General features: G+C 36.4%; 1 protein-coding gene across 1 annotated transcript in view; it reads left to right on the forward strand.

The window, feature by feature from the left end:
* LOC116733224 (dachshund homolog 2-like) overlaps positions 1 to 26,925 on the forward strand; it is a 98,037-nt gene that overhangs the window by 40,500 nt on the left and 30,612 nt on the right. The window contains exon 2 of the mRNA XM_032584005.1: positions 20,059 to 20,174. Within this exon, the coding sequence (XP_032439896.1) occupies positions 20,059 to 20,174 (116 nt within the window). The remainder of the gene's footprint in view (positions 1 to 20,058; positions 20,175 to 26,925) is intronic.

Consider the following 26,925-nt stretch of genomic DNA (forward strand, 5'->3'; position numbering starts at 1 on the left):
ACCTTGAAGTAAAACTGGACCAACATGAACAACAGATGTTTATTTCTATCTTTTTGCCCGATTGATCGACTATTCACACGATCAATCAACGATTCTGATGATTAATGAACAATTCTGATGATTAATTGAATAATCAGATGAAAACTTTGAGCCATTCTGCTGATTTTTCAGTTAAGCCTTATTTTTAAATAAATACTTCAGTTATTCAGTTCTTTTAAAAAATACATTAAATATTTTGCTGCCTAAAATGCAACAACACAGCATTCCTCTAGTAAATGCTTGATCATTTTTAGCTCAGACCTTCCTGTTTTACTGACATCAGTAAAAAAACACTTAAAAAGTTTTAGTTAGAACATATTTGCAGACAAAGTTTTGTTTTAATCTTACATGCAAAATGTAAATATTTTTTCTATAATTTTGACTTAATTACTTCTCTGAATCTGTATGTTTAGTTAACGATTAATCAATTACTAAATTAGTTGATTATTTCAATAGTCGATTAATCACAATTAATCTGATTAATCGTTTCAGCCCTACACTCAGTTGATGCGAATGTTTATTTTTGTTAAATATTATGGGGAAAAAATGAAATTCAGTTTCTTAGATGATTAAAATATTCAATAGGACCAATAAAAATTTATTTTTATTAAAAGAATAAGTTATGATTTGTTATGTCCTGAATCATGGGGGAGACGGCAGGAAGAGTTAGAAAGGTCACGGCTGAAAAAGTTGAGAGGGCTGGAAGCAGTAAAGGAAAGTTGAGTGGAAGGAAAAACAAAGTCTTCGGTCAATGTAGCCATCTACCAGAAGGTTTCAAAGAACTTTCATTCTTCCTCCTGCTGATGATCTTTACGGAGATGCTGATTTTATTTTCCAGCAGGACTTGCCAGCAAATTCAATTGACCTTTGACCTCTTAGAGAATCTATGGAGTATTTTCAAGAGTCGCTATTAAATAACTTAAACAATAGCCAATAGGCAACCTTTTCCTTTTCCATTCAGAAAGCCACTTTTGGCCACAATGCTAAAAAATAAAATGATACAATGTGTAATTACGAAAGCTAACAAAATTAAGCTAATATTTTTTTTTCTATTTTCAGATTTTAGAACAAAATGAATCTTCTGTTAGAAAAGAAAAACAATTTTGTAGAATGAGGTGATTAATATGAAAAAATGAAGAGACAAGTTAGCTGCTTTTAAAAGCCTTTTCTAGATGTTATATGCAGAATTAACAGAAACAAAACTCATAAAACGGCCATTTCTTATTGTGTCCATAATCAGAAGAGCAGAACCACAAGCTGCAGTAATCAGGAAGCGGAACATAATTTGGAATAAAGTGCATAAATTTTATTTATTTATTTATCTTTAAAGAAACTTACTTTTTAAACTGGTAAAATGTAGCTATAAGAAAACTGGATAATAACTGGAAAGAGATTTTTATTCTTTTTTTTTTTTTTTTTGCATATCGGTATCAGTCCAATACGTAAAACTGGATCAATATTAACAACTGATATTTAATTCAACGTTGTTAATGTTTGTGTTTCAGGAAGTGAAGTATTTGTTACATTATTTATCTATAATATCCATTTATATTGATTATTGGCCATGATATTGACCCAAATTTTCATATTGTTGCATTCTTAGTTTTACTCCACACTCGCAAAAGTGAGTCAATACTTTATTTTCTTCTGTAATAATGGTTAAATAACAATTAAATCACTATTTTCATTCTGATTGAACATATTGTGAGCGATGTATTTCAGGTTTATACGTATTTATTTATCTTTCAGAGATGACGAAGTGTTGAAACATTTTCAAAATAAGAAATTAATCTGGCTTCTTTTGAAGCACTTAACATTATTAATTTGTATTTAAATGTGAAGAACCGTTTGACCCACAGAGTCCTTCAATGTCTGGTGTGGAGAATATTCATAAGGGAGGTCGAAATTTATGTCTGCGGCTGTAAAAAGGATTTATCAATTCTGAGTGTTTTACAGTTTGACAAGCAGCAGGAAGCGACGACTCGATCTGCATTCAGACAAAACAAAAAGCATGCTGTAAACATTGCATTCAAGGGTTTTAATTCCCAGCAGAAAGCGTTGAAAAGACGGCTTTTCTGGAAAAAGAAAAAGCTTTGATTTTATTTTCTTCACATTATTCACAATCACATCTACGGCTCCCTGGAGTAGCGACAAACTGCCGCCGAATATTAAGATTCATTTCTTGGCTCACAGGAATATGACGGACGATTTATCACTGCCGTTTAACCCCGCAGTTCTGCAGACGTTCAAATAAGCATATAGAAGTTATTGGCTTCTTGACGCGCGGCTAGCGCTTCGGCAGCCAAATAACACGAAACCCGACAATTATTCAGCAGCAGATTACAAATCGAAACCAAAGAAGAATTAAACAGGAGAATGTTTGCGTGTTTGATAAGTGTTTTTGTTCCTGAGACACCTGAACGTAATCTGAACTTTTCTGACTAGTGGGGCTGTTGTGAAGTCGGCTGCCACGGTAACGGGTGCGCAGAAAGCAGGAAAAATAAGAAGTATGAGCGGTTTAAAGTTGTTGTTCTTGTTATTTTCTATTTCTCGGTACAGGGGCGATAACATAAAGATGCGTCCAGAGAAAACAAAGTGGAATGTAAAAAATTTTATTACAAAAAAATGGTTTCACCCAACCAAAACACAATACAACTTAACCCAATTAAAACAAAAGGACTAACAAACTCAAGAATTGTTAAGTGCAAATTAAATTACAAAATGTTCAAACAAGTCAAGTAAACTCAAAACGACCCAAAGGAAAAGACACAAAGGGAGCACCAAGCCTCCCAAACACGAGCTTCTAGCTTATGTAAAGTCAATCTAGAGCACAGGTGTCAAACTCCAGACCTCGAGGGCCGCAGTCCTGCAACGTTTAGATGTGCCTCTGCTGCACCACACCTGAATAGAATAATAAGGTCATTAGCAAGGCTGGGAGAACTGATCTACACAAGGAGAAGGTAATTAAGCCATTTCATTCCAGTGTTTTTGTACCTGTGGCACATCTAAAACCTGCAGGACTGCGGCCCTTGAGGCCTGGAGTTTGAGACCCCTGATCTAGAGCAGAGTCAAACCGCTTAGCAGAACAACAAAATAGTTCAAAACTGCCCAAAGCTTTTGTAAACACCAAACGTGGGGGACAGCTTAACAAAACCTCTTCCTGCTAGCTGTCCCACTGGAGGAATGATTTCAGGAGCCTTTTATAGGGAACAGGTGAGGCTCAACAACGTCTGATTGGCTTGACGGTCCTCTGCTGGTCCAATGGGGTCGCTGCTCTCCTGCAGGTGTTCAGTTGAACCTGCGTAACAAAAGGAAGCCTGCACAGCCTCAAGAGGCCGGGGGCCGTAACAACATTCAATAAACAACACAAACTGGACTGATCAGCAAGTCAAATTTATTTTTATTTTATTTAGTCGCGCTTTAGTTTCGCTAAGTGTTGACTTTATTGAAGGTAGTGTAAAAATAACAGTAATATGCAAACGAAATAAGCTTAAAACAAGAGCAAATGTAGAAAAGTACGAACTTTTTACACTCAACCCTATTACATCTGTAACATTGTCTAATAAATTACTATTCATGTTAACTTGGTTTTAAGTTTTAGTATTTTCTAGTACACTGCATCCATAATTGCATACCTTAACTTGTTAAAATTATTTTTAAATTTTAGTGTAATTTCTTCCTGTGTGAACTTGTGTCTTTAATAAAAGTGATGATGATGGTTAAATGGTATTAAATATTAGCAAACTATGTCTCCTACAGCAGCAATTATGTAAAATTAAATAAATTGTCCAATACAAAAGAAAAATTTGTTTAGTCCTGTGTTGTATGTTGGCAGAACTGGCAGAAACGTTTATCGCGTTAAACGATATTATTGTTGTCAAGCAATATAATCGTAATGTGACAATAATGCAAAAAACACATCTCAAAGATCAATAAACAATAAACTGTATGAAGATTTAACACTGAAACTAGAAGACACTTTAAGTATCCAAAATAAATAAACAGAACAACAGAAAAAACAAATAAAATGAATTAGAAAGTAAAAGGATTAGTTGAGACCAAAACAATATCTGAAAACCTTCATCATCCGGTTTTTGGTCGAAAAAGAGAAAAAAAATCATGAAAATGAAAATTACTGAGCTTGTTTTAATTTATCGTGCGATTAATTGATTAATATATTTATTGGTGTGTTTGTTTTTGGAGCAGTCATACATTTAAAAAATAACTAAAACTTATATTTTAGTTTTCCTTGTCCTGGAATGTAGAATGCGATTACTAAAAATATAAATTAGAGCAATAAATTATACATCAAAGAGCAAATTAAAACCGTCTTCTTTAGTTCATCTGTTTTGTTTTTTATCTCCAAAGTTTGGTGCCGGAAAAGTTTTTAATTTTCCTGGTAATTTTAAATGTTACTATGGGAAAAGTGAAAGTGCAGGTGCGCTGTTGGTCGGTGTTCCTTTAAGCGAGGCTAGCAGGTTAAAGATGGACTGCAGAGACAGCAGAGCGAAAGACAGGAGGAAAATGAAGAGAGGCCGAGATAAAAGATGGCCGAGGCAGAAAGAGAGAGCAGATGCTCCCAAAGAACAATGGAGGAATAGAGGGATATAAATGATGGCCGCCGAAAGAGGGAGGAAAATGAAGGGAGAGGGACAGATGAAAGATGACAGGCATGGGAAGACAGCGAAAGAGAGGGAGAGATAAAAGATGAGAGGTGGAGGAAAGAGCAGCGGAAGAGGGAGTGAAGGAGGGGTGTGAAAAAGAGAGAGAGATGACAAGACGATGAAGAGGAGGAGGAGGAGAGGTGAGCGTCCTTGCACTGTCAGAGGCGATCGATGGCACATCATTTACATTACACTGACTTAACTGCAGAGAGGGATGGAGGGATGGAGGCAGGAGAAAGAGATTGATAGAGGAGGAGGAGGAAGGAGAGGACAGATAAAAGAAGTTGGGAGTGAGGGATGGATTGGGTGAGGCGGAGGAGGAGAAAATTAACTCCAGTTGAGGAAAGATGGTGGGAAACGAAGAATCTGTTGATCTGATGGTTTGGTCTCTCTCTCCGTTCACCTCTCCTCTCATTACCGTCATCCGTTCTCTCCGTTTCCTTGAGACGTTTCCCCTCTTTGGGATTTATTTTTAAACTTTGGCTCCCAGCAGTTGGTCCGGTTGATGTCCGTTTTAGCTGCGTTTCCATTACAAACGTGCAGAAAAATTTGTTGATATTCCACTAATCCAAAACAAAAAGAAGCTATTTTGCAATCACTGTGTTTCCATTAAATAAAAAATTCAGTTACAATCACACACATTTGTTTCCTCCTACTACTTCCTGCTGTCTTGTTTGTTGTTTCCACCAGTAGTAGCATCCGGTTGTTGGTCATGTGACTCGTGTGATGCGAAAACAGTGTTGTTATTGCAGAAAAATCACCTCATCCTACTGTAAAAATGTTCTTATTGACAAACGTGAGTTTTGTCAAAATTTTGCGCGTTTCCATTGAGCAAATTTATTTTTGTAATTTCTATTTGGACAATTTTATGCTTTATTAAAATGCAGCGAGAGACGCTGTTCATGTTAGCTTTCCTCTGTAACAGCAGCTGCGTTCACGTTACAAATGTGTGTAAAACAAAGTTGATATTCCGCTAATCTAAAAAAACAACAACAATTGCTTATAACAATTGCTTAGTAGTATTTCACAATTGCTGTGTTTCCATTAAGTACAAAGCTAAATTAAAATCACACTGAATAAGTTTGTTCACACAATAAGTTATTGAAAAGGATCGCCCTCCTACAACTTCCTGTCGTCTTCTTCATAATTTCCACCAGTAGTAACATCCGATTATCGATCACATGACTCGTGGTGCGAAAAAATGTGTGGAAGTTTGCGTAGTTTTGGCTTAATTGCTACTCTGAATGCGTTTTTTTCCAGTAAATGGTGATTTTGAATCTGAATATTGCAGTTTATGGTTAATTGATTACTAACTTAGTTGATTGATTAATCAGAATTAATTGTTTCAACTCCGTAAAATAGTTGAAACGATATTTAGAAAACTAAATATGTTTTTTGTCAACATAATAGCATAAAGTTTTAATAAGTCTGTGTTTATGGACCAAATATTTTTGTTTATTTAGGATTTACATTTAGTTGCATCAATCAATCAATCAAGTTGATTTGTATTGCACATTTCAGCAACAACGCAGTTCAAAGTGCATTTCGACAATGGAAACTTATCATTTTGTCATTAATCATGGCAAGGCAAGGCAAGTTTATTTATATAGCACTTTAAAACAGTACCACTGACCAAAGTGCTGTACAATCACAAGATTAAACAAAATAAAAATCAAAATTAAAACACATAAAAACCAACAATGCAGTGACGTAAAACACTCTATATAATACATAAACATACCCAGATAAATACAGAAAAGCAGCATCTCAAACTGAATCAAAGGCCAACCGAAAAAGGTAAGTCTTAAGAGCAGATTTAAAAATTGCTAAAGAGGGGGCCTGTTTTACCAACATAGGTAAAGAATTCCAAAGTTTGGGAGCTGCAACAGCAAACGCCCTGTCTCCTCTCTGCCTCCTGGAAGTCCTCGGCACCTCCAGGTTCATTTGGCTCGCTGATCTAAGAGCTCGAGGAGGACAGTGTATATGTAGCAGCTCAGAGAGATAGGAGGGAGCAAGGCCATTTAAAGATTTAAATACAAATAAAAGAATCTTAAAATGCACTCTGAAATGTACCGGCAGCCAGTGCAGAGAATATAAAATCGGGGTAACATGTTCTCTCTTCCGCGATCCAGTTAAGAGCCGAGAAAGTTTTGGTTGGTGTTTCATGTATTATGGTTGAAAAGCAACTCCGAACAGGTGGATTTTAGCCTGGATTTAAATTAACTCAGGGTTTCGGCTGTTTTGCAGTTTTCTGGAAGTTTATTCCAGATTTGTGGTGCATAGAAGCTGAATCCATCAATGCTATTCTTTCAGTCGTCCATGCATCACTTAATTACATCACTTTTAGAAATTCAATAAAAACCAAGCAACAAATGAGTTGACAATTATTTTTGATTAATCACGATTAATCGCTTCAACCAGAGGCGAATTATATCGTTCAAAATGACACAATGGTAAGAAAAAAAAGCCGTTTTTCCTAAAAATTCATATTTTCATCCTGGCAAAAGGAAAACATTTGACTTTATCCTGTCAACGCAATCCCTTTATCTCCCCTTTAATCCTCCCTAATTCCCTCAGTTCCTCGCTGCCTCGCTCGTACCATATGTGACATTCCTTCTCAATGTGGCGCATTGAAAACTTCCTGTTGTTATAGTTTGTTATGGAAAACTTCAAAGAGCCGAGAGGGAAGCAGGGAGGAGACGGACAGAGAGAAAACATGCCGTCTGTTATAGTTTTACCTCTTAAATGCTAACATGTGAGAGCACCGTGAACGCTTGTATGAATTATCCTCGTTTCTCCGTGTGTGTGTGTGTGTGTGTGTGGGTGTGTGTGTGTGTGTGTTTGCCCACATGCCAAGGAAGTAAGATAATGATGCTTAAAGCCATAACACACTCGCGCACGCTCACACAGACATGCAGACACGCGTTAGCCCATCGACCTGTATAACTTGTCTCGTCAGCGATTGTGTGTCGCGCGCGCGCGCGTGAGCAGCTTTTAATATTTAATGTCTGCTGGTTAAAAATGCAGGAGTGTTTTTGTCTCTTGTCCCGTTGCACACCTGTTCCTCTGCAGAGAGAAGGAGGGAGGTGGGGACGGATGGAGAGGCGTTTTATCCAAACTGGAAAGTTTTCCCTGAATTTTAAGGTGTGATGTCTTTTAAAGGAGGTTCAACAGGCAGAAAAATCATGATAAAATCTTAAAAAATGTTTTCTGTTCCCACCTATTATTGGGAATGAATGACATTTGAGTTTAGTTTTATTTTCTGTATTCAGTTTCAGTTTTTTAAAGGCTAATTTTTAAATAGGTTGGGGTTTTTTTCCGATTAGTTTTTGGGCCGTCAATCAACTCCACTTCAGTTAAAAGTTTTCCTCTTTCCACTAGAGATGCAAATCTTTCAGTGTTTTTCAAGATATTTGATATAGTGAACACTCACAACCACTGGTGGACCTCTGGTAAGGTCAGTGCCTTACCAGAGGCACGAAACTTGGAACGATTTAAAACTTCAAGCTGCCATCTTGGTAGGTAGGACTTTCTTCATGGTTCCAGAATTGTACTGGTTCAGAATTGGTTCTTTAAGGGGGAAACTGAATATTCACTTCAGAACTTGTTGAAAAAATCCCAAAATTGTTTTGTCTTTAATCTGTTTTGCATCAAATTTTAACAAAACCCGCGTTAAAGTATAGGAAGATGCATAGATTGATAGATAATTATTACTCTGACGGACTAAATGTGGTAAATTACTGTTGATGAAAGGAAAAATAGGAAGAAATGATAGAAATGCGACAGAATGTTGCTTCAAATTAATAATAAATGGATAAAAAATAAGAAAAATTAGAAATACAGATTAAAAAAAATAAATTGGAATTGATTGAAATAAGGCGATAAAATTTAGTCAAAAGTGAGAAACTAAGAAGATGAGGAGTTGTAGATAAGAGGGGGAAAGAAGAGGAAGAAGAAGTGAGGGATGAGAAGAAGAGGAAAGGTGTCACCAACTAATCGATACCGTTTCTCTGTTTCCCTCCATTCTGTGTTTTAAGGTGATTTTTTTTCTCCTCCTCCTTTATTATTCCCGCTCTACTTCCCTTATCAATCAATACTTATTATTGCTTACCTCACCCTTCCTCTGTCTCTCTGTCCGTCTTTATTTTCCATCTCCATGTTGAAAAGAGGAACAGAAAGAGAGAGAGAGAGGAAACACAGACACAATGAAGTCATTCATCTGTCCAATCAAAGAGGCGGAAGCTCAGAGGAAAGTAAACATCCATCTCTCTCTCCCTTTCTCCTCTCCCTCTTTCTCATGAGTCCGTGAGCGTCCATGATTATGATGCCTCTCCGTGTGATTGTGTGTGTGGACTGACATATATCCCATTTCTCTGGTGTCTCTTTAAAAAGAATAGATTGTTCTTCTGCGGCAAACAAAGAGTAAAGACACACAGGGAGGGAGGATGCAAGTCGCTGACACGATTTATGACGGCTGAGAGATGTGGGCAGACAGAAAGCAGAGAGGTGGGGGAGGTGGAGGAGATGGATGGGAAAAAAAGGAGATGTAGTAATGTCCAGCAAAACCAGCACTTCTGGCACAAAGACAGGATAAATAGTGGAAAACGACTTTAATTTAACTAGGAAGCCTGTTTATTTATGCAGCAAACAAAGATCAGGAGTGTCAAACTCAGTTTCATTTTGGGCCAAATCAAAACTCTGAATGCTCTTAAAGGGCCGGTTGGGCCAGAATGTATTAATAAAACCCAATAAAATATTAACAAATAGACGCCCCTCCTGAAGCTTGATTGTTTTTGTGTTTTTTAAATCAAACTCAGATTTTGTGGTGTAATTTATATTTGTAAGGAATTTTTATGATATTTGCACTAATGCATGATTTTTGACTTTTTATTAATCGCCATATCGGTCACGGACTGCAAGTACAGCTGAGGCAGCAGTCGCTTAAACCCAGTTCTTTGACAAATTTTAAGAAAAATTGTCAATAAAATCAGAAAAAAATGTGGGGATTTTGTTGATTCTGTGTAAATTTTGCAGATTTATGAAAAACTGGAGGGACTTATTGATGTAATTTGGAGTCCAGAGGGCCACATAGAAATGGAGCTAATAAAAACTGCATAACTTGATGCAAAGTAACAAATTGGAAGTGGAATAAAATTTATATTACATTTCTGACATTTAAAGCATCTTGGATTCCTTAAGCATTTTGAGTGAATGCTAGAAAAAGAGAAACACAAAGAAAATGTGAATTAGGTGTTTCCACCTACAAGGCTACGCAAAGATTTTAACGCTACTTTAACTAACATAAACTACACATCTAAAAAAATTAAGGTTTAGACTTTCCGACTCCGAGTTACGTGCCTCTGGTAAGGCACAGAGGGAAATCTCGTTATGTCAAAACTTATTCTGGAAATGTTTTTCCATCTTCCTTTTGGAAAATCCAAAACCATCCCAAGCTAGCATAAGCTCTTGAATTTTATGTCACTTTCTTTTCAGATTTGAAACAATAAAATAGTCTGTGTTAATAATCTTCAGGTTTTTGTATGAATGATGCTGGTGGCAGAAAATAATTGCGAACTCCTGCTGTACATGTTCCATAAACTGATAAACTGAGTTCATGGAGCTGCATTTGGTTGTTTGTTTTATCTACAGACATTCTGACTTTTGCAGCTTAATGCAGACATGAGGTTGAAATCAATCTCTGTGTTTGAGTGGTCCGTTAATTCACTGCTGCTCTCTGCACTGATCAGCGTTTCTCCGCACAAGTTGAAGGATTTTATTTGGAAACTCTGCATTGCTGTTTTGTTTAAAACCCTGGTTAAGTTGAAACAGGAAACGATTTGGTTTGTTGTGATTTTTTGTTTGTGTTTTTAAAGAGTAAAGTTCAAGAAAGTTGTGAAGGTTTTACAACAAAGAAACTTCCTGGTTTTTGATACAATAGCAAACAGGAAGTCATGTTAGTGGCTGACGGAGGTAACTTTAATTAACTTTAACTTTAATTTTGTAAGGCAAGTGATTCATCATGTAAACAAAAACTGAAGCTTTGCACCTAATATTGAAAACTTTTTCTAAATTATGATGATTTAAGGGTTTGATGAGTTGAGGCGATACTTTAAGATCGCAATCTTTTGAAAATGCAGTTTATACACATTTAAATAGTGGCCTTTGGTTAGTTTGAACTCATTTCAGATGCTCTGTCAAATACTGAATATTTCACAGATTTGTCCTTCAGCCTCTCCACAAGACAATAAGTCCAGTACAGAATGAAACTCCAAATTATTTGTGGAAAACCCTCAAATAATTAAAAAATTAACTAATTTTTTAGTGGAACATGATTCCAAATTATTCGCATTACATCTGCCTATTCACAATTTTTTATCTGTAACATAAATTAAAATTATTCGCTGAAAACCTACCTATTAAATCTCAATTATTTGCGAAAGACGATCCTCTTCACAAATGTTTCGTAGAGCACATCTGAAATATTCAAAAGTAAATTCAGCTTTGGAACCTGAATTAGCTTTGCACAATGCTGCTCGACATTTTCCATTGTCAAAGCAGCCAATCCAGGAACAGCATTTATTTTCCTTGCCACTGATTGGCTGTAACCAAATAGTGAAGATGAAGGAAGACTGTTAGCTTCTGTAGCTAACGCTGTTAGCTTTTGCGTTAGCACTAATATGGTTTTATCTGTGTGTATCAATGCACATTAAGGTTTATTTGTAGTTTAATTTGAATGATTAAAATAGGCTGTACTCAGTAGAAATCTGACAAAACAAAAAGTACAACAATTTCTCTTGAAACTCTTTAGAAATTAAATCGAACTGATTTAATTTAAGCAACAAATGTCGTTTATCTGACGTGGAAAAGTTTTCAGGCTATGAAAGGAAAAAAGTTGTCAACAACTTGCAAAACATTAATGAATTTGTCAGTGAAATATTAACTTAAAACGCTGTGCAGCTTTTCAAGAAGGATCCTGAAGCAGCAATTAAAGATGATTAATGTTCACCACAGACTTTGGTTGATCATTAGAAACATCAGCTGACTGCCAGAATTTAGATTTAACATCTAATATAAAAAATTGTTTTGTCTCTTGTCAGATTTTAGATTTAGATTCTAGTTCTAGTTCTATTTTTAGAACTAGTTCTAGTTCTAGTCTAAAAATTAAGTAAAAAAGAAAGATTTGGGCACATTGGTTAGCAAAAAACATGACTGATGAGTAATTAGAAATAAGTGTTGCTTTGCAATAATGACAGTAATAATTAAAAAAAGTAAAAGCAGATTTGAATAGCAGGGATCTTTAATTAAAATAACAAGAAATGATCAATTTCCTTAAAATAAAATTATAACTGACAGCACAAAGTTGTAAAGTTAATTAAAAGTCTATAAAAACTGATTTAATTATGAAGTTTGACTTTCAGCCGGGCTTTAGATGTCATGAACTTAAGAGGAAACAAGAAACCCAAAATTTCAGACGAAAACAAACTGAAACCGAAAACAAAGAAGAAGCGAAACGAGGAGAGAAGGAAAACAGGAGGGGGGTAAACGGGTCAGCACGCTGATGGAGAGATGAAAGAAAGGAAAGAAGATGAAAGATTTTAGCTAAAGAGGGTTGACCCGGCGCTCTACCCCTCTTATTGACCGCGCCGAGCTTTGATAAACTACGCCGGGTGTGTGTGAGTGTGTGTGTTTGGAGTGTGTGACCTCTGGACGTTCTGAGCTAAATCAATCTGTCAAACGCGTTAGTGAGTCCGTGCTTATTCACCGCCATGCCTGTTTGTACATACGACACTTTGTGTGTGTGTGCGGGCGCGCGTGTGTGTGTGTGTGAGAGCGACCCTGACCGGCCATCAGAGCCAATGACGGAGTATTGATCAAGGCTCCGTCACCATAGAGACGGCCATTTGGGAGGACAGTCGAGGGGGTGCGAGTGTCAAAGTGGGAAGACTTACTTCAAGGTGGCTCATCACGTCGTCTGTGTGTGTGTGTGTGTGTGTGTGTGTGAAATGTCAGCTTTGTGTTTTCCATTCGTGCCATGGTCTGCTTTTCTTGTCCAATTAAAAAGGTCATTAAAACACATAAATACATGAGCAGAAAAACATTTCAAAGTAACAATGTGTCTGGTTTTTAATTACCATCTCTAATTTATTACCTATTCAGTGATTGAGACATAATTACTGTAAACAAACCGGCGGATTGTCTCGCTTGTTTATTCCTTTTCGAACTTCAGACGGGTTTTAAAAGAGGAAATCTTCCCGACTCATTTCCTGTAAGTTTGTCCTCGCCCCAAACGCTTTGATCAACTTTAATGTCACTGGACATAAATGGCAACGTGCAACACAATATATATAGAATCATTGAATAAATTAGAATATCATTGAAAAGTCCATTCATTTCATCCTCACTAGAGTTAGATAAACCTGATTAAATTAAGATACTTTTATTTGTCTTAATAATACCGATTTTCTCCTAACAGTTAATGAAAACATGACTTTTAAATTTGATTATTACATTAAAACAATAAAATTGTTAAAAAAGAAATGTTTGCTTATTGAAAAATAATAATACCTACTTAAAGCTCATTTTCCAAAGGTAAATCATTTTGACTAAAATCAGTTATAAGTTATCTTTCTGACCTGAATTGCTCAGTTTTTAGTAAATCTGTCAAATATTTTGAAAATACTTCTTTTGGCTTCTTCCTTCCTCAGCAGCATTTCAGCCCATGTTGGTTCATGTTATGATTTTCTGACAGTTTGGGTTTTGTTCTTTAGATCGAATTACATCAATTTACACATTTTGGATCAGAACCCGTCACCTGAAAAACAGATGAGTAAAAACTGTGGGAATTATTGTTTAAATACCAGCAGGGATGTAAACATTTATTGGGTTTATTGGGATCCGTAATGGGTATAAAGTCTAACAGCTGCTGGGAGGAAGGATCTGCAATAACACTCCTTTGTGCATCTTGGATATTATTTGTCTTTTTTAAAATAAATATCCATCCTGTGTTTTGGTTGTCTGCATGAACCACCTGTGAAATATTTGCATCTTTGTGTTATTTAGTCCGGATAGACGTTCTGATTGGATCAGTGTTTATTTAAATACTTTTACCACAAGCTGCTTCATGTTGCTGCTAATTTTAAATAAATAACTTCCATTGAAAACAAAATGATCAGAGGACTTTAAGGCTGTTTTCACACCTGATGGTCCAGTAGACTCGGTTCGATTTGGGACCAAAAGTGGTAACATTTGTTACATTTTCAGCTGCTGCGTTTTGCTTTCACACTGCATTCATTAAAATGAACTAATTGAAAAATCTGTTCCCCTCGTCACCTGTGGGGGTGCTGCACCAAGAACCACTGAAGGAAGCAACATGAAAATCTCAGAGACAGAGCTCAGCTTTCTTCTTCACAAAATTTTTAAAAATATGGAGTATTGTCAAATTTGAGCAGTTGTAGGATTTCTCCTGCTAACGGTAGACTCTCACATTTGTTTTGGTTGTATTTACCCAGAATTCCCTGCGCTGTAGTCCACTTCCTGCTTTTGGAGCGGTCTGTGGTCCGCTTGATGTTCACATACACATTCGAACCAAACCAGAGTTCACTTCAACCAAAGAGAGGCCAAGGTTTTTGGGCGGACCAGACTTTACTTGTTGGCCTGATTGCACATTCACACCTCCTCAAATGAACTGGACTTTCTACAAAAACAAATTGGAGTTGGATTAAAGCGGATCAAACAGAACCGGTGTGAACGGTCTCCAGATTTGATCTGGTTGACTCTTGAAAGAGCTGTTCTGTCCTCATTAGAAACTCCAAGATCTCCAGATTCCTCTGTTCCTTCCTCTAGTTGGTTTCTTCTGGACTCATAAATGTGTCCTCCCGAATCTCCCTACAGTGTGAATATTAGTAACTGTGAAGGTCAAAGGTCAGCCAGTGGTGCACCCTTTCCCTTTTATGTAACTTCATGTACTATTTGTAGTAAGAAACTCGATCTGGTGTAGGAGAAATGGATTTGTTTCTCTTTAAAACTCCGAACATGGTCAAGGTGAAAAGTCACCATGTGAATGTAGGTCAATGGACTGCACACACACTCTCTGCATGCGTAGTGTGTCGCTTCTGAGTGTGTGTGTGACCTGTTCTTTGTTCCTGAGCTCGGTGCTGTAAGGAGAGTGGACCGTTGACGAGGATTAATGCCCAACATATGGCAACCCTACGGGACACACACACACACACGCACGCACACACACGCTGCAGTCATTACTCTGAACAAAGAACTGTAAGGCTAATGAGAAGCCGATATCATGTGTCCTTTGCAGATACACACAAGGCTTGGATTCACGTGGATACACACCTTAAAGTTGCTTACACATGGATGGATGCAGTTGAACACACACCTACAGCTGCTACTGTAACATGCTGAAAGGTAGCAGCTTTCAGCATGATGACAGAGGCGCTTTAAGGTTTGAATGTGAACACCTGTGAGTGTGTGTTGGTGTACGCAACTGCCTGCAAAGTGATTGTTTTGCGTGTGTGTGTGTGTGTGTGTGTGTGATGGAGGGAGAAAGAGGTGAAGTGGAGTTCATGGTGGAAGTGAAGGTTCATGCCTTTCTGTCTTCATGCTCCTTTGAATCCTTCTGCTTTTTTTCTCACATGCAGATCACACCCAAAAAACATTTGCAGTCGTTTTCTCTTCACAACTTTTAGCACACACACCCACACACCCATGCACCCACCCACACATGCACACACACTCTGCTCCTCCCACCGGGATCTGACCGATTTACTCAACATGTTCCTGAAAAGACCAACATCCCCTCTGCTCTGTTCTGGTTCTGTACTGACTGGATATTTCTGCTAAAGCACGACAAACCTCCAATTTTTTTCTACACTGCAAAAAAGTATTTTGGTTTAGTTTTTAGTGGAAATATCTTAATACACTTGAAATAAGTAACTTTTCAGTAAGGATTAGTAAAAAACGAGCAGATTTTTCGTCTTGTAACAAGATATTTTTTCCCATATAATCTTTTTTAAATCAATATTAAGGAATTATTGCTTAAACAAGCTCCTGTATTGCACTGAGAAGTTACTTGTAAGCTAATTTAGTCTTATTTCAACTATTCTTAGGCATTTCCACTAGAAAGTAGACAAAAAGTACTTTCATTCCAGTTACAATTTCATTTCAAAATTAAATTTTTTAATTTTGAAATTAAAAAATCTGTATATAAACTAAATCCATACCAGTTTATATACAGATAAAGAGAAAAGTCCCTGTCTAAGCAAACCCAGCAGATTGTATGAAGTTACTGACTTTGCAGCTCATACTGAGCAAGCATGTGGAAAGAAAAGACTCTTTTAACAGAAAAAGCACCCTGGTTTGTCAGTTTTATGTTTGTTAGGCAGTTTTAGCTAGCCGACAGTAAAGCAGTAAAAAATTGACATTTGAACATTAAATTAAATAAACTACTATAGTAGAAATCCCTCAGTTTATTTCAACAGGCATGATTGAAAAAGGAAAGTTGTTTTGAAGCCTTTTAACTACCTAGCCAGCTATAGCCAGGCTAGTTAGCCTTAGCTAAACATATGAAAGTTAGCTTTAGCAGGATTCTTTCTGCTTCCTAGCTCACTCTTTATTGTTGCTCTTTTTTAACATTTGTAAAGGGTGACAATTAATTTGCTTAATTTATCAAACCATTGTAAAAATAGTTAATAACTCTATGGGTTAGCTGCAGCTAATGATTCAAAGCTAGCTTTCTCCTTGCTAGGAGATGGTTTGCATCAAATTAAAAATTGTTTTTTTTTATTCCAGAGGCAAATTTAGTGTTGTTGTAACTCATATTAAATAAATTTCTTCAAAAAGTTGTAGATGCTAACGGCTGTGAGTACGAAGGATCTGCTGTAGCAGTCTGTATTACAGTGAATCTGAGGCAGCCTCTGACTGTAGACTCTATCTTATAAAGAAGATTGTCTGTAGTTTTCTTCAATTGTTTGAAGAATCCATTTCAGAAATAGTTTTATTTGTAATATACTGAACATTATTTTTGGAAAACAGCGTGTTTGTTGTTGTTAGCTTGTTATGTATGTTGTGTAATTTGAGATTTTTTAAAATTACGTGTCAAATTCGAGGCCCAGGGACCAAATCTGGCCCGCCGTGGCGTTTTATGGGCCCTCTGGACTCCAAATACCATCAATAAGTACCTCTACTTAACATATCTGCAAAATTCATACAAAATCAACAGATTATCATTTTTTTCAGATTTAAAAAGAAAGAATTTCTCAAAATTGGTAAAAAAAAGACAACAATTAGGTTTAAGTGACTGGTGCCTCCGCCTTACTTGATGTCAAGTTATAGTCCATGATCAATACGGCAATTAATAAAAAGTTACATTTAACATCGTACATTAGCGCAAAATTAATTTCTTACAAATATTTCTAAGTTAGCACCAAAAACAAAACAAAAAAAACGCAAAACAATCGAAACTCCTGGATGAACTGACCAGTGTGAAAAGATGTTCAATAATATTTAATTTTAAGAAACCGTTATTAAATGCTGAAACAGCAATTTATTGATAACGTAACAGTTGGTTTAATAGATCCATTCTGGCACAACAGGAACATTCAGATTGAGTTTGACAAACAAAAATAAATCTAAAAACACAGCCCATGTTTTTAAAGTCTGAAATAATTTAAACATGTAACCAGATGCAACCAGAGGCTGAGAATAGTCCATAACGAGTCCAGCAGAAGTCCTCTCAAGGTTCTACTGCCGTTATTATTGTATGCCCTAATTTAACTTGCTGCCCGTACATTATTTCCTCTCTTCATTTCTGTTCTCATGCCGTGACACTGTGGGCTTTTGCCATATACAGGTTTTATTTTTTTCCTCTCTCTAGGTGTAAATGACTTTGGATGGCCATCTGTTACTTAGCCACCCTGCAGAGAGTTGGCCTGCATGCGCACCTCCAGTGTGTGTATGTGTGCCTCCCTTTATGTTAAATTGCATGTGTGCAGTTACTGTAATACAGTGTTTGACTGTGGTTATTTATGCCTACGTGCACATGAATAATAGAGTAGCTTATTTTGTGTGTTTGTGCGTGGGCGTGTGTGTGTGTGTGTGTGTGTGTTAGAGACTGAATGAAACACTGTGTGTTTATTCAGCTTCATTTGTACATGCAGAACATGAATTCCTGTGTATTTATAATGATGGTTACATGTTTTATTCTTGCACAAGTTGATTTATGTGTCAAAGTTTCTCAGATAATCTTTTGAAATTTGGATCTAAATGTTTTTCATTAAAAAAATAGTGTACATTTTGTGTTTTTAACATGCATCTCAGAGGTTTTACATTTTACAGATAAGGATAAAAGCAGATAAAAACAATTAGACCATGAATAAAAACTGCATTTACATTGTTTTATGTACTTTATTTATATATTTTTTTGCAGTAAAGCTTAAAATATTAATTTAGTTTAAGTATATATCCATGAGAAGGGGTAGAACAGTGACCGTTTTAGCTCCCCTCACTTTTTATTGCAGGACTTTATTGTTGGCAGCTGCTGCTGCCTCCTTGTAATGTTAATGTACATACTGTATGTTAAACCTTTGAATAATATTGAATCTTTAGATCGAAACTGAAAAAACACAAAATCTTAACAAGTATTTCGGTTCTAGTTTCTAGTACAAATATCTTAGTTCACTTGAAATAAGAAAAAAAACGTACTTACAACTTTTCAGCAAAAACACTGATCTTGTTTTGGGTAAGTAATTTCTTAATTTTTATGGAGACGTACTAGTTAAACTGGCAGATTATTTCACTTAAAACATGGGAAAATATATTGTCTTTAGTAAATTTATTACTAGTGGAACTAGAACTTTTTCATCAAAATTAAGGAATTATTTACATTAAACAAGCTCCTATATCTTGCAGGAATGTTACTTGTAAGTTAGTTTTGTCTTATTTCAAGAGTACTGAGATACTTGCACTAGAAACTAGACAAAATACTTGGTAACATTTTGTGTTTTTGCAGTGTGCTATGAGTTGTTGCAATAAGGCAGAAAGCAATTAAAACCGTTGGCATATTTCATGACAAAAATAAAATAAAATACAGTTCTTGACGGTGTTTAGGTGCTACAGTGATGCAGATTTCTGGTTTATTTGCTAATCTAACTTTTTAATAACTTTACTATAACCTCTCTTTCCATTTTTAATAGTGAGGAACTGAGTTATTTGGTAATAAGTGTGGCTGGTGTTTTTTTTAACCATTTTTCGTTAAAGTTAAGACGATATTTCTGTCGAGTAACTCCCCACACGTCTTGAGGGGTGTTTTTATGTGCAAATCATGCAAGCTTCAGCAAAAAGTGCTTATGAGCTGCTGTTGGGCGACAGTTTGTGATTTGATTAAGTCCGAGTGACCTGCGGTGTCTGCTGGAGCATCCAGCTGTTATCATTTCCTGGTGACATTCGGATCAGAGCGCTAATCTCCGAGCCAAGTTGTTCACAAACCTGGAAACAAGCTGCAAGTTGTACAGAAAAACTATGTGGTTGTTATTATTTAGATTAAGTAATATTAAGATAAATGTGGCTCATGGCGTTAAATCAGACTAGGGCTGAAACAATTAATCGAATGGTTCGTGATTAATCGATTATTAAAATAATCGGCAACTTATTTAACAATCGATTAATCGTCAACTGGAGTATTGAGACTCAAAAAAGGCCTTTTCCTAAAAGAACAACACACTGTGAACAGATATTTAGTCAAAACTGTTAAAAATATATACACGCAATTTGGATTTAAAATAAAGAAACATCTTTGTCTATAAACAGGTTTTACCCGAAACTTCTCAAGTGGTAAAGTTTAGCTTCACTCGGTCCAAATTCACTAACATGTTGATTTCCTTATTTACAGTATATTATTTATAGTTATTTATAATTTTTTTACATGCATATTATAATGTATTTCAAATAACGCATAAAAAGACTAGAGGTTCATTTAAAAATCAGCAAAATGTATAATTGATTAATCCAATTAATCGATTAATCACTAAATAGTTGATTACTAAAATAATCATAAATAAGAGCTGTTCAATGAGATACTTTCCAATATCTGTTTGCGGTGGGTGGATGATGCTAAATAATCAGAAAATTAAAAATTTTGACAGCTAAACAATTATTTTTCTTAACATGAAACATATTATTCTAAATTCTAGGTGAAAAATGTCTTTTATTCTGCATGGAGTTTCGTCCTTTCAGCCTTGATTTCCTCAGTGTGTTTAAATCAGAATCCTGCCTGTGTTTCTTTGCTCTTACTGTGTCGTTGTAATTCATGAATAGTAATTAAATAATGTGCGTCTCTCTCCTGCAGCTCTCGCCCCGGCCGTCCTCCCAAGCGTTGCTCCGGTGCTGGGATGCAGGAAAGCCCCCGGCTGCTGCACCCGGGGCTCCCCGGCCTGTTGTCCCCCAACCTGCTGTCCCACACCGGTAAGAGACACGTTAATGTCCTCACTTCCTGTCTGTGTGGCTCCCCCGGTGGAGAAGAAACACGGCTACGCACCCAGTTAGCTCATCAAACCTGCTAGCATCCATCCAGATTGTGTGACGTTAAGGACTTTGTCAGTAGAAATCTAGGCAATCGGTTCACTTGACTAGGAAATCTTAACCGTCCGAAGACAGGAGGCGATCGACAGAATTAGGGAGCAGTTTCATGTTTAAAAAAACAAAAAACGTGTTTTTGTAACTCTTTACTTGCACAGACGTACACATGTGATCTGAGCTGGACAATATGGCTGAAAAATGTATCACGATATAAGCGTTTCATATGTTTCATATCAGTCTATTGATTAATTGATTCGTTTTTTGTTGTTTTTAATATCTGAAATACGGCCAATCTGGTGACGTGATATTTCCTCTGTTTTATCCACAGTTTTCACTCCATTATGTTGTTTTTTATGATATCATCTATGAAAAAGGGTTGAGCAACTATAGTATTTCCTCTGCCTACATCTCCCAGAATGCTGTGCGGTTCTGGATTGGCGTTCAGTGAAATTATTGATAATAGATGTATTGATATTGATATTGATCATTTTTCTGTCAGGATATATATTGTTATTGATTTATTGCCCAGCCCTAATCTTGGCTGTGATTCGCTGATGGGACAAATGTTTAATAAGCCAAAATAATTTGAAAAGAAAACGAAGAAACAAAAATCTGTCATTGTTTGTGTTGTGATGTATTCGGGTGGAAACCAGAACAAAGTGCCCCAAACTTCTTGTTTCTAATAGTTTTTATTGTTCATTTACATGGTGGTTCTGAACTTTAAAGAACTTCACTATATTTCCCACATCGTCTCTCTGGTTGTAGTTTCTCCTGTTTTGTCTTTGTTTATATTTAATTTCCTCTCTAACTCATCTGCTCTTCATAGTTGAATCAGTTTCTTTAGCGCTTCTCGTTGGGTTTGTCTTCCTCTTTCAAGGATCCGATCCGTTTGGTTGTCGTCGTTTTGCTCTCGCTGACACAGAAAGTGAAAATGGCGGGAGGAGCCAAGAGACCGGAGGGTGGATGGAGAGAGGGATGGAGGGATGTCGCCAGAGGAGACAATGAAACCTAAAAATGACTGCCAAAGTCCTGGGAGAAAGATGGAGGAAGGGAGGAAAAGAAAGAAAGACAGACTAGAACTGTGACAGTATCATGAACGGAGGAACAAACGGACGGATGGATGGATGAGGGGAAGAGAAGGAGGGTGAAGGAGTGCAGATTGCTGGGTGGTGTGATGAATGACACGTCTCTGGGGTCCCACTCCTCCATCTGTCCATCCCTCCCACCTCTTTTATTCCTCCTGTCCCTTCCTCCCATCTTTACTCACTTTCTTCTCTTCCTCCTGATGTTAGTCATCCCTTCTTCCCTCTTCCTGTCTTTGTTATTCTTCTTTTCTTGAACCACTCGTTTCTCGTTTCATAATTTCATGTTTTTCTTGTTGCAGATTCCCTCCTTTTTCTCTCATCTTTCCTTCAACAGTTTCTTCTTTATATTTTTACTCATTTTTCTAAATCTAGAATTTATTTTTGACTAAATATTTTCATTTATCATCTTATTTTTTTAATCCCTTCACCTCCATCTTATTTTGTTTAATCTTAATGTTTCACCTTCATCTTTTCCTCCATTCATTCCAGTGGAATATTTTTATTTATTCCTCTGTTCTTTGTGTTTCCTCCCTCCTTTTCTATCCTGTTCTCCTTCTTTTTGCTCTTTTAGCAACAATCCATCTTTCCTATTCTCTTGCTTTTCTCAATAATTTCATATTTTTGTCTCTTCTCTAAATCTCTCCTTTTCTTTTTTCTCATCTTGTTTTGTTTTTTCTTTCCTTTGTCCTCCATGTTGAACATGGAGGATTTCTTAATCTCAACTTTTACTCTTGTTTCTTCTTAATCTGTTTTTAATCTGCAATTTTCCCAATTCTCTCTTCATCTTAACTTTCTTTTCCATCCTTTCTTTTATCCCTTTAACTGAAAACGTCTCCATCGTCTTACATTTCCTTCATGTTCTCCATCTTGTCCCTTATTCAATCTTTTTCTTTCTTGCCAGTTTTTTTCTGTCCATCTGTCACTCCTCTTATTCCTTCACTTCTTCCTTTTCTCGTCCTCCTGACTCTTCGGACGTCCCCAAAGCTGCTCCATACTTCTTTCATTTTTCCTTTTCTGCCCCGTTTTTAAATTAATTTCTTAACTTTATTTTTCTTCTGCTCTTTTCTTCTTGTTTTTTCATCCTGATCCCCAAATCTCTGTTTTATAACCTTTGAACTTTTTTGCATATTTAGTGACTTTTTTTTGTTTATCTGACCAGACTTCATCCCTCTACTATTAATCTTAAACTTTCATTTTTGTTTCAATATCCTTTTTTTTATCAGCTATTGTCACTTTTCTCTTTTACTTTCACTTTCACTTTTGTTTCTGCTGCTTTTTCCTCTATCGGTTGATCTAATAATATAGACCACTAATTTCCCAGACTTAAAAAAACTAATTTTTATTTAAAATATGAAATATGTTCCATAAAGTACCATCCGTGATGATGGATTGTTAGGGCCAGGATAAAAGAAAAAGACATTAAATTACAAGAATTAATTCATAATATTGTGAGAAAAAAGATGTTCAAGAAGTTTGATATGAGAATAATGTCATTGTGTTGCTAAAATAACGACAGTAAGTCGAATTATTACAAGAGTTAAGTCTTAATGTTGCCAGTCAGATGATAAAAAACTCATCATATGAGAATAAAGTTGTAATAATATAATATGATGATAGAGAATAAAATCATCTGACCGAAAAAGTTTTAATATTGCGAGAATAAACACATTGTGTTCTGAAAATGACAATAGTATATCAAATTAATACAAGAATAAAGTGGAAGGACAGAAAATCATATTAAGAAAATAAAGTCTAAGTAATTTTGAGAATAAACTCATAATATGACCAAGAAGAAGTCGGAATATTATAAAAATATTTTAACTTTGGTGACAAGATTTTAGAGTTCAGGCTCTGAATTATTGTCAGAGCTTCCTCACTCTAAAGCTCTGAAGTCTCAGTTTAGATGTTAGTTTGAAACCAACATGTATGTAAACATCAAATAATACAAATTAAATGGTTTTACACATGGAAAAACTATTTCTAGATTATTTTAATAGCTGTTACACAAATAATGGTGAATTTCTTCCTGCTTTTGGCTGCTGGGGAAATTTAACATATTGAACTTGTTAACTGTAAATTTAATGTTTATCAGCTGATGTTACTGCGAAATGGTTCAAATAAAATGGCAAACTTAAATATCACTAAATACATTTCATTTTATTTGCTATTCCTGTAATTTTAACAATGTAAACTTATTAGAAATTATGCTAATAACAGTAAGCATGTCAGCTGGTTTTGACATGTTGGTATGGGGGGGCCCCAAATGAAAATCTGTTTGGGGCCCCAAAAATGCTTTGATCGGCCCTGCATCCTGTAACTTCCATCTCCTTTTACCTCACCATCTCTTCTTTAATGGAGAGCCTCTCCAAACTCCAGACTTCCCTCCATCCTCCATCTTCTCACCTCTCTAATCTTTTTTTTCCTCCCGTCCTGCCAGTTTCCCTCCATCCCTCCTTCCATCCCCTTGACAGTGACTGTTGGCCTCCTTCTCCCCCTCTTCCTCTCCAGGATAAATAAAACATGCTTGTGTTTGGTGACATATGGACACAGCTCACTGTGGCATACTAATCACACACACACACACATACCTGATCTATAAGTGTGTGTGTGTGTGTGTGTGTGTGTTTGTTGAGCATTAGTGGAACCCAGAGAAAACATTTGCTCACTTATGATCGCTCATTAGCTTTCACACACACACTACATATATAACAACCACACACACACTTGGCAGTCGTCGGATGTCGCATTCCGCCTCGGCCGCACACACGCAGAGTCGGTCGTCTTAGCGGCCCCGCGTCCATGGAGACGCCACGTTGCCGGGGGAGACGGGCTGTTGTTTACGACCTCGCGGGCGCCACGTCAATGGGGGGCATCGGCCGATCGCAGATGGACATTTATCACACCGTTAGAAAGAAAGAGGAAGGAGGAAGGACTGGAGCAGAGGACCAAGAAAGTTCAAGATGGAAGAAAACAAAATTAAATAAGAACATCATAGATGTGAAAAACTGCAAAAAGAAGGTGAAGAGAGACATTTATAAGAACAAAAAAATGGAGGAAGGTTGGAAAAAGTAAAAAAAATAAAACACAAAGATCAAAGAGAGGCTTTAAACGACAACAAGAGAGTGATATCAGTTTAATTGGCCTCATCTTCCTCAACAAAGACGCTGTGATGATAAGCGTGGGAGTGTGTTTGTGTGTGTGTGTGTGTGTGTGTGGTAACCTATGCAGGGTGATGCGGCACTCATTTGACTTGTTAATTCACTTCAGAAACAGCTCAATGCTTCGCCTTGTCCTCCAACACACACACACGCACACCCACACACACCGCTGGAACATAAACGTATATTTATTTTCATTTATCGCCTCTATCTTCACATTTTGGAGACTCCAACACACACACAAACACACACACACACACACTCCTGAAAATGCGGATCGTTCAGCTTCTTCCTGAAAGGAAACCCGGGTGTGAGGACTCTGCCGCGCACCTGCAGAGAACGAGATGAAGACGAGGAAGAGGAGGAAGGCCGGAGAGCTCTGAAGTCACATCAAGTCTTTTTCATCTTCCTCCTCCTCCTCCTCCTCCTGCATCACTTTGTGCTGCTTTTCTCAAGAAACACTGAACTAGAGGCATTTAGCAACAAGCGCCCCCCACTGGTGCAGTCTGGAAATGTTTACTTTGAAATGCATTTAAATTATAATTATCGCGTTTTTATGAATCTTCATCATGGCAAATGTTTGTTGGTTGGATTTTGACACAAACATCAGATACTTTACATGACTTACACTGCAAAAACACAACATCTTACCAAGTAGGTTTGGTTTTTGTAGCGCAAATATCTTAGTACACTTGAAACACGAGAAAACTAACTTACAAGTAACTTCTCAGCATGATATAAGAGCTTGTTTTAAGTAAATAATTCCTTAATATTTGTGAAAATTTCTAGTTCCAATTGCAGATTATTTAATTAAAAACATGGGAAAAAATATCTTGTCATAAGTAAAATAATCTACCAATGGAACTAGACCTTTTTCATAAATATTGAGGCATTATTTACTTAAAACAAGCCTCTATATCTTGCTGAAAAGTGATTATTAAGTTAGTTTTGTCTCATTTCATGTGTACTAAGTTATTTGCCCTAGAGACCAGACCAAAACTACTTGGTAAGATTTTGTATTTCTGCAGTGTGCATATTTAAAAGTTCAGCTGAAGCATGACTTTTACTTTATCAGTGACTAAAAAACTGAACTCCTTGAGAATTTTGTTTTTAGGATTTTCAAATAAACTTATAATTGATCAATTTTATAAAGGAAAAATCAAGTCCAGTATGAACAAATTGTCTTCCTGCTACAACTCCCCAAGACAATTTATGATATTATTTTTTTGGTGGAAAGAGTCGATCAAAAGGTAAATGAGGGTGGAAATTATAGCTGATTAAATACTTAAAACATATTAAAAATAAGTGACTCTCAAAAGTCTCCAGGAAGGTTTTTTTTTTTCAAGTCTGACTGAGTTTTATGATAAATTTAAAATGAAGGAAAAAAATGTAAGAAAAGCTTCCTATTTGATAATTAATTACTTCACATATTCTGGTCTGATCTGCTAGCTAACCAAATAAAACCTGAATCAAATCTTTTTTAAGTTCTTTACTTGGTGTTGTACTTTTTCTTTTTTGTCAGTGTGTTTAAGCAGGTAATTGCAAAATGTAGAGTTCATACACTTCAAATAGAAACAACCATTTAAAGTGAAAGGCAGTGTAACATTATTCTATTTCATAAGCCAAAGAATTTATGAAAGAATTTCTGTGAGGCAGTAGAAATGTGGTTTGTTCTGGTTCACAATGTAAAGCAACTTATGTTCTGAATGCAGATGCTGTTCAAGACGTCTCATCCCCCATTTATTTATTATCTAATTTGATTTCCTTAGGATTTCCTGTAACAAATCCTGTATATAAACCTTAAGAAGAGGTTTCATGATTGATCCTTAATACCAGCTGTAATGCCTCTGGAGTAATTTACTTATGCAATAACATCTGAGAGCCAAAGAACGTGCAGATACAATTACTTTAAAGTCACTGAGGTTATTAGAAATAGCCCAAAATGGCTGGTGCAGAATGGCTTCAAATGGGCGTCTTGGACAGTTGGTGAAGGCTGAAGATGGGCGATCTAAGTGCCAGAGTGCTGAGCTGAAATCTCTTTGACTCAGCACAAGAGCAATCTACTGCATTTGTAAATTGGCGCTCCTAAGTGCTCGCAAGAATAAAAAGGAAGCAAAACAAACAACAAAAAAAATCCAGACGTGTGTTTCTAAATCCAGAACACAAAGAGCAATTTCTCCGTTTCCCTGTTTTGTTTTATTCAAAGTGTCACTCCGTCTCTTAGAGCACTCCTTCTGAAATGTAGGTGCAGTCAATTAAATATTTACAATGACTGGCAAATGGGGAGGGTTTCACGCAAGCTCAGTGGGGGGTTCAGTGGTCTTGAAGATCACCAGCAGCAGCAAATATGAAGCCATGAAAGAGCGTGTGCAGGTAGCATACAGAGAGGACATC

Source organism: Xiphophorus hellerii, chromosome 14 (assembly GCF_003331165.1).
Source record: "Xiphophorus hellerii strain 12219 chromosome 14, Xiphophorus_hellerii-4.1, whole genome shotgun sequence".
Classification (NCBI taxonomy): domain Eukaryota; kingdom Metazoa; phylum Chordata; class Actinopteri; order Cyprinodontiformes; family Poeciliidae; genus Xiphophorus; species Xiphophorus hellerii.